Raw genomic sequence first — 8,221 nt, 5'->3', positions numbered from 1 at the left:
GGAGCTGTGCACCTGCACTTCCTTCCCAACCATTTTATGATTTGAACACCTGTTGCTCTCCTTCTCTTTACAGAGACCTGGGCAGATCTGGTTGCTGGTACCCATGACTTCCACAGATACATTATTGTCTCCTAGACATGTGCTCCCTGGGCATTCCGTGATATCAAATGTATTTTTTATTTGACATAAGTGTAATTTGATTGTAGGTGGAGATATCAGCTATATTGGCATGAATTGAAACAAGCTGCCAAGTTCAACTAAGTCACACGCATGTAAGATTCATTCCCAAGTAGGAGTGTATCTAGGGAGAGGTTATATGTGACAAGGATATATATGACACAAGAGGGTCAACCTCTGCCAGACGTGTCTTAACAAATTTTCAGAGCAGTAATGGATGTCCATGAAAGGTAAATATTTTAATGAAAATCGGATAGGCTTTTTTATATTATAGGTGTTTTACCAATATAATGATTTATCAAAATTACGCATCATCCCTATCACATTAGGCTTTAACTGACAACCTGACCCAACTTAGAAGCAGATAAAAGTCTCAGTTGGGTCTGTAAGCATGACTGTTGTCAAGTGTTAATCAAGCCCAGTCCACTGTGGGTAGCATCCTTCCCTTAGAAGTGGTCATGTGCTGTGTATGAAACCTAGCTGAGTTTGAGGCTGCAAGCAAGTTAGCAAGTGGCATCCACTACACTTGTGCTGCAGGGACTGCCGAAATTTTAAAGTTATAAATTAAACAACACACACAGCTTGGGTCTATATTGGAGTCAACAGTCGAGGGAGAGTCAAGTGTAAATGTAGGCTCTTTGGTATAGAAGAGAGACAGGTATTTGACTCTTCACTTTAGACCTGTCTTGCTGAAACTTTAGAATGTATCAGGGACATTAAAATGGAAATAACTGAAGTGCTTTTCCTTGGTAGTGTCTCTCTGCTGAGCTTAACTGACTATTCTTAAATACAGAGAGTTTTGTCTGGTCTTGGAGTAAGCATATCTCTTCCTTCATCTGACCTACATAAGAGGGAAGGGTCAGAAGTTTGTGCCAGACCCAAAAAGCGTCTAGTTGACAACTGGTATCAGAGGCCCATGGAGAAGGGTATAATTCACTCAGTGATGAATTTTCTCCCCCTGTGGCTGACTTGGTGGACAGTGTGTTCTTTAAGATTTTGTTGATGGCAAAAACTTCAATATCATCTAAGAGTAAAACCCAAAGAGACATAGGAATGTTGCTGCTCTCCCTTAATTCACTTGCTTCTCTTGCAGATAAAGAACACTCCAGAATGTAGGTGGTATCTATAACGGTGTGTCTGTGTTAACTAAGCATACCTCATTGGAGTTTTACAACTATTGAGGCACCAGCTTACAAAAAATGCCTGCAGGATACTGTGGGGTTAGCACAGGAATCAAGGAAATTCTTAGGGAACTGGGTTTCTGGCCATCTCCAATGTCTACTTTCTTCCAGCACCCTCAAATAGGCAGGGGCTTTCATATCAGCTACAGCTGAAATTTCTTCTGACTCTAAAAATTTCACAGTATCTAGGACAAACTTTTCCATCTGACATCTCTTTGGAATATAAGATGAGTTCCCTGAAGGCCATAGATATGTCTCAATTTTCACCTCCCAGTCCCAGAAGTTTCAATGGTACCTTACAAATTCAGGGCTCTTAGTAAGGTTAAAGGGATGAATAAGGTTTTGGCATATCCAAAGAGAGCAGAAAGGTCCTGAGGGAATGAAGCATGGCCAGGGGTTTCCTTAGATCTGCTGTTTTTCTCCATGCTTTGCTCCTGAAAGTTCATGGAAGGAAATATGACTGTAAGTCTGTGTTTGATATCAGGAAGGTGTGAAAAAATGCTGGCTTATTGAGCTTGTGAGCACTTTTCCCTTAGATGAAGGCTGTGTGATGAGGTGGGGATCATGCTAACTATCTTCTCAGTTAATCTGGGTCACCTATCAACATGAGTGTCCTGTGCAAGTGTTCTATGGACAGATCCCAGTGTGGTCTGATGAGGAATGCTAAAGGTACTGAAACATAATGTCATGGCCTGGGAAGACAGACATTCTTTGAAGTCCTTTGTAAGAGGTTTATAAAAGACCCGAATTACCATTTCCTGGGGTACTGTGGGATCAAACAGAGACTTAGGCACTCTTTGCCTTTTATTCATTTTGTGTGTGGTTAACTTACAGCGTATATGTGTGTATGCTTATTTCTTCATGTGTGTGGGTTCACATGCATGTATGTGTGAACATGAATTAAGCAGCACAGTGATCATTGTTGGGAGTCAAGCTCAGTAATTCTCTAACCTCAGTCATTCAAGCAGACTTGATAAACAAATATATCCATGGACAGTGAGGCCAGACTCTTTAGCCAGAACACCAAGTGCATTTCTGGGGGATCAGACCTTTGATGCTTACACTATACCAAGCAGCCATCCTGGTCACTCAACATGCTCCAGTGGAGATAATATACCCAGTGACTTCCTGATGGTAGGAATTAAACCATTAATCAAATGAAACCCAATTTTCTTTGCTTCTGAGTACACATTTGTGACCCTTCCTGATCACTCTCTATCCTCTTAAGTCCCGACACCTCGATGTCACATCTTTCCATATGACATGCTTTTCCCTCACGCATTATCCCTCTCTGAGATCCTACATCTTTTTGGCCACTCTCCTCTGTTTCCTAAACAGCCATCTTGTCCTCTTCCACACAGTGCATCTCCTTTCGTCATTCCCTCTCCAAGGGGAAAAGACCATAAGTCCTGTTTTGTTTTGAGGCCTGTCTTTCTGTGATGTCCCATCCACCAGAAACTCCATCATTGACCAAACAACATAACATCTTCACAAATTTTTATTTTTAGAGCAAAAAAAAGATCCATTGGGAAAGATACCAGGATTAATAGAAGACCTGAGGTATTTCTGAAAAAAAGAGTTCCCCAAACACAGTTTTAAGTCTGACCCCCAAAATTTGTGAATTTCACTTTAACAGATCTTCATCAAATCATAGACATAGATATGGAAGTCATTATCAAACTTGATGAAATGCACGGAAGGTTTGGTGGGGACTTGGTAAATAATTTTACCTATCTTTGGGTTCCATCTTTTTCGTTGTGCTGCACGCTTTTGCCTGCCAAGGAATCCCTGCCTAATTCCAAATTCACCCCTATTGGAGGACATCCTGGCATAATGTGGAGGTTGCTTTCAATGTAGCCATCTAGACGGTTGTAAACGTACACAACTGGATCTTTCTCGTAGGTAATGTAGAAGCATGTCTTCATGGTCTGCACCTCATCTTGGACCACCCCACTCCACACCTCCATAGAGCCTGGCATGATGTGGAGGTTGCCTTCAAGGTAGTCAACCAGGAGATGGTAAATGTACAAGACCGGATCATTCTTGTAGGTAATATAGAACCAGGTCTTCATGATTGGCACCTCCTCTAGGACCATCCCCTTCCAGTCATCCTTAGAGCCATTTGTGCCCTCAAATGTATGTTTCACTGCTCTGCCAACTATGGTGTTTGAGAGATGAGTGTCTGTCTCCTGAGGAAATGGTATGTTGTTAGGCAGGAACTTGAGGTTTAAAATCCTTTCATCACTGTGAAGCTCCAATCCATAGACACAATCTATCCCATCATACTTCAACAAATAGAGAGAGGGATTTGTTGGCAGTTGATCTAGAATGATGGCTTTCCACTGGGTGACTGGTTCATTGGCTTCCTTCCAGCCGTGAGAAATTCTGCAGCCGACAATATTCTCCAGGGCCTCAAAAGGCCTACTCAGTTTTGGCATCTGGAGAGATGACCTATTCCTCTTCTGGACAGGTGGCATACATCTCATACTAAGAGGCATCTTCATCATGGCTGTAGACTTACTGAGATAGGCCACTGACCTCCTGGTCCGCTGTTTCTTGGCTATCTTTCTGTGCTTGGGCTTCATACCTCCCACTCTCTAGGTTGAAAGAACTTTCCTTCTGTTTAATTCAGAAACAAAGTCGTGGCCTAACCATGAGTGCCTGCAAGGATAAAAAGGGGAGGCTATGAGGTCAAGGCTCTTTTCTGGAAGAACTTTGGTGCAGGAGACAAAGATATTGATCAACAGGTTTGCATACCTAACTGTATTTTTCTCTTAAGAAATATATAGGACAATTTGCAAATTTTTCTCTACAGCTCAGTATAGCAATCTCAGAGACAAATTCCTGCTGCCCAAAGGCAAATGACCTCTGCTGAGAACCTACTTTCTGATTGACTAAGTTAATGAGAGGAGAAGGTATGCCTATCACCGAAATGAGTAAGAAAAATCTGAACAGAGAACAAAGAATTCGAAGGACATCAACACGTCTCCTTCGACATCAAGCTAATAGGTAGGGGGCTCAATCCAAGACAGCCTGCGCAAGGTCATGGCACTCCAGTCCACTGGCTCTCTGTATTGTGTCTCCTGATCCAGACCCAGGTATATTTCGTAAAGCCATTCTGTGTCTTCATTGTGGAAGTGAGTACTGTGAGACCCACTTCAACCTGAAAGACTCATTATTCTGGGCAACAGCAGCCATTGAGAAATAATTAGTATCTTTTAAAACACCTATGGACAAAGAGGAGCTTTGCCATTTTAGTGGATTGATGAATTTGATATTGTTAGCAAAGATAAAGTGGGAAGAATAGGTGGCATTCACCATCCCCACAGCTATCAAATATAGGAACTGGTAACAACAGAAATGGTGGACCCGCAGGACATTTGAAGGAAAACGTTTTTGAACTACAGAGGTCTTAGTTGCTTTGGAAACATATTTACCAAAAGAAAATGTCCTACCTCTCCAGATTCCATCTTCCGGAAATGTTCAGGTGCAAAAAGCCTGTTGAACAGTTGTGGAGACCATGAGCTGAACTGTCCTCCTCAGGCACTGTGAGGATAATAAACCCACGTTCATGGAAGACTAGTGCTTTGAGTGGAACAGAGTTGCTACCACGAACCAAGGCTTTGTGACATCACCAAGGCTCTACTTATGTCAGAAATCCCCTCACAAGCTTGTTACTTCCCTATTTACCCACAGAAACATCCAGCATTCAGCTCCTCAAAAGCTGTATACAGCCACCAGGGGACCCAAAATAAGCCCCCACTCATCTTCCCAATTACTCAAGTCACACTCTTGCCCAAGCAACTCAATCCCTGTATCTTATTTTTCTGAAAAAGTCTTTGGTGTCTGAGTCAACAAATAACATGAAGGTTTTTTTTCTTAGATCGCATCTCTCCATTGGTTATCTAGTATTGATTTTTTCTTCCTTCATAAATAATAAATTTCAAATTTCCTCTTCCTTTCCTCCTCCCCCTAACTACTCACGCAACCACCAATCCTCTCCACTCCCAATCTAGTCCTAATAGAGGGCAGGGTACCTTGACCTGTGGGAAGCCCTTGCCCCCCCTCCATCCAGATTGAGGAAGGTATGCATCTACATATAATATGATTGATTAAAGCCTGTATGTGCAGTACAGACAAATCCCAGTGCCATTATCATTGGGTTCTCTTTCTGCCCCAATTATCAGCCACATTCAATGCTTCCACTTGATCCCATGCTCTGTCATTCCCAGCATAGCTGGTTTTGTTGATCTCCCATTAGCTCAGACACAGTGTCTCAGTGGGTGGAACAAGCCCTTGTATTCCTTAGTTCTTTGCTCTTATTCTCTCCCCTTCAGCTCTTCAACTGGAGCTTGGTAGCTCAGTCTAGTTTTCTGATCTGGGTCCCTGTCTTTATCTCCATCCTTTTCCGTACAACAGTTCTATGGTGATATTCAAGATAGTCATCAGTCTGATTATAGGACAAAGCACCCTTAGTGCCTAGGGACATGGCACAGTGCAGGCACCCAGAGCTCACCTGCCCAAAGTCCTTGTTGGTGTCACCCCATGGCTTTCTGGGAACCCCTTTAGAGAGAAGCCTCTTACTAACCCCAGAACGGCACCCTAAGTTGAGATATCAACAGTGTGTGTGCATTAACTTATGGGGGTGTGTTTGTGTGTTTAAGACACAATAACAGCAGATGGATTATAATATTGAAATTTCTTCTTATCTTGAGAAGAATACTTGCTACAGAAACACTATCACAGTAGTACTGAGAGTGTAGGCTGTCTCAGCATGGAGAAGTAACTGGAGCAAACTCCTAGTAGTTCAGCTCAGTGGCCCAAGAAAGATGGTCAAGGAAAGTCAATGAACTCAGGGATGGAAGTTAAAACTCAGGCTAAATAACATTCCAAATCATTTAGGAGGAACATGAGACACTCGTGCAACAGTCACAAGATGTCTAAAATGCCTGGAACTAGAATCTTAGGGCAGGAGAAGTTGTGGAGCTGAGAGTGCATGGCAAAAACTGACAGAATCTGGCAAAACACATGTAAGCGTAACTAGCAAACATCCATGGAAACCATGAATGGGAGAAAACCCTGAGAAGTCTGCACAAAAACATAACATCTTGACAATTCTGAGATTTAAAGACAAAGGAGAGATCTTAAATATGTCACTGTCACATGGTGATGATTAACCCACTCCATTGCAGAGTGACCCCCTGACATGTTTAAGATACCTGTCAATTCTGTCTATATATTTACAGAGAAATTCACATTGCTTGCACAGATTTACTAGCAGCATGATTTACCGCTCAATCAAAGGCAAAGCAAAGAAATCATGGACATGTTGTTGAATGCTGATGATGTTGTTGGGAGCGTTTGTGGGTTTTTTCTTAAAGGGAAATCATTGGTCACACAAATGCATGAAGCAGATCCTGTCTCTGCCATGTACCTGAAAGCATGAAAAAAATAAACTAAAATAGGTTTTTGTCACATACTGGTAAATTTTGTTGCTATGTCCAAATATGTGTGTTGCAGGAGCTCTTTCTGCTCCTTCAGGCTATAGCAACTGAGATAAAGGCCATTGAGGTGTGGTGTCTCTCTCTTTCAAAATGGAACAACTGCCTTCAGCTTGCTCTCTTGCATACACCTCCACATCCAGCTACTAGGCTCCTCTCCTCATCCTGCAGAGGGCTGTTGTCTGGCATGGCAATCTGTAAGGTTTGCCCCTTAAAAGAAATAACCATTTTATGAATCATAATTCTAAACTGGTGTGGGGGATTGTTTGTGACTTACACCTTCCTATGTGATGAGAGCAACCAGGGTGTGAAGGGGGTTCTCACTGTTCATGTTGCAGAAGCCATGGCAGCAGGAGTAGGAGGCCTCTCATTCTCTGTAAGGAAATCAGTAAACATTGGGGACCAGTGAAAGGATGCCCTGAAACATCAAGGCTTGAGCTTTCAGACCGCAATTCCTCCAGCTAGGTTCTGGGTCTCCACAACCTACAAAACCTCCTGAGGACCAAGTATTCAGAACCAGAAGCCTGTGTGGGCCATATCACATAAAATCGTACTGAGTACGCCAATCTTTTTTTTTTAATGTACATCCTTTGTCCCTCCAGAAACATTTGTATTTCCAATAAAGATAACTTGCTGCCTCTTTGGTGTCCTGAAATTGCTCTAAGGTAATGGTGGGGCATTCTTACATACATGGCTGTATTGTTATGAGACCTTAACGGGACAGCAATTGTTTCAGAAATCAAAGGCAGTTAGGTTCAAACTTGTGGTTAGCAGTGTGCTGGACACTTGGGTTGCCTATAGCTAATCTATGGAAAGATGGATTTCCTAAGAAGGGTAGCAGCACACATGGAGGCATGTAGTCTTACCTTTTCAAATGACCCATTTTGTGGCCTTACATCAGGCTCCTCTATTCTCCTCATCTTGGTTTCTTTACCAGATTAGGACAAAAATTAAAACTCAATGTCCTGGACGTGAACACTGAATGAGTTATCTATGTGAGATCACAGTGACAGAGCTCATGGGAATCTGACTCATTGTACAGGCTTGCCAGGCATCAATCTGTAATCTGTCTAACTCTACTGCGCAAGTGTTGTCATGGTTGCTCCTCTGTTCCTCCTCATATGGTCTCCATCTACAGAGAACTCAGAAAAATCCACCCCTGAGAGGGCAAGTTCTTTACAAATGAAAGTTTCTAGAACAGAAGAGACATAGTAGATTTATCTTGGCAACCTGAAGACACAGGACATGGGGAAATGGAAGAAGGGATTGAAGAAGATAGAGACATGGTGGAATGGATAAATTCAATCATTCATTCGATAAGTGAGTGATCCAATGAAAGAGATGGCTAATAGGATAAAATGT

The 8,221-nt window shown here is 42.4% G+C and overlaps 1 protein-coding gene across 1 annotated transcript; it reads right to left on the bottom strand.

Moving 5' to 3' along the window:
- Positions 1–3,002: 3,002 nt before the first annotated feature.
- On the bottom strand, positions 3,003–3,754 carry LOC130869148 (spindlin-2-like; the record flags this gene model as incomplete). Its single annotated transcript, XM_057761208.1, has 2 exons — positions 3,003–3,203; positions 3,320–3,754. Coding segments are annotated over 2 exons (636 nt in total), but the record flags the coding sequence as incomplete, so codon positions are not given.
- Positions 3,755–8,221: the final 4,467 nt, after the last annotated feature.

This window comes from Chionomys nivalis, unplaced genomic scaffold, assembly GCF_950005125.1.
Source record: "Chionomys nivalis unplaced genomic scaffold, mChiNiv1.1 scaffold_28, whole genome shotgun sequence".
In the NCBI taxonomy this organism is placed as follows: Eukaryota; Metazoa; Chordata; class Mammalia; order Rodentia; family Cricetidae; genus Chionomys; species Chionomys nivalis.
The sequence above is the reverse complement of the archived record's forward strand: the minus strand, read 5'-3'. Positions and strand labels throughout refer to the sequence as shown.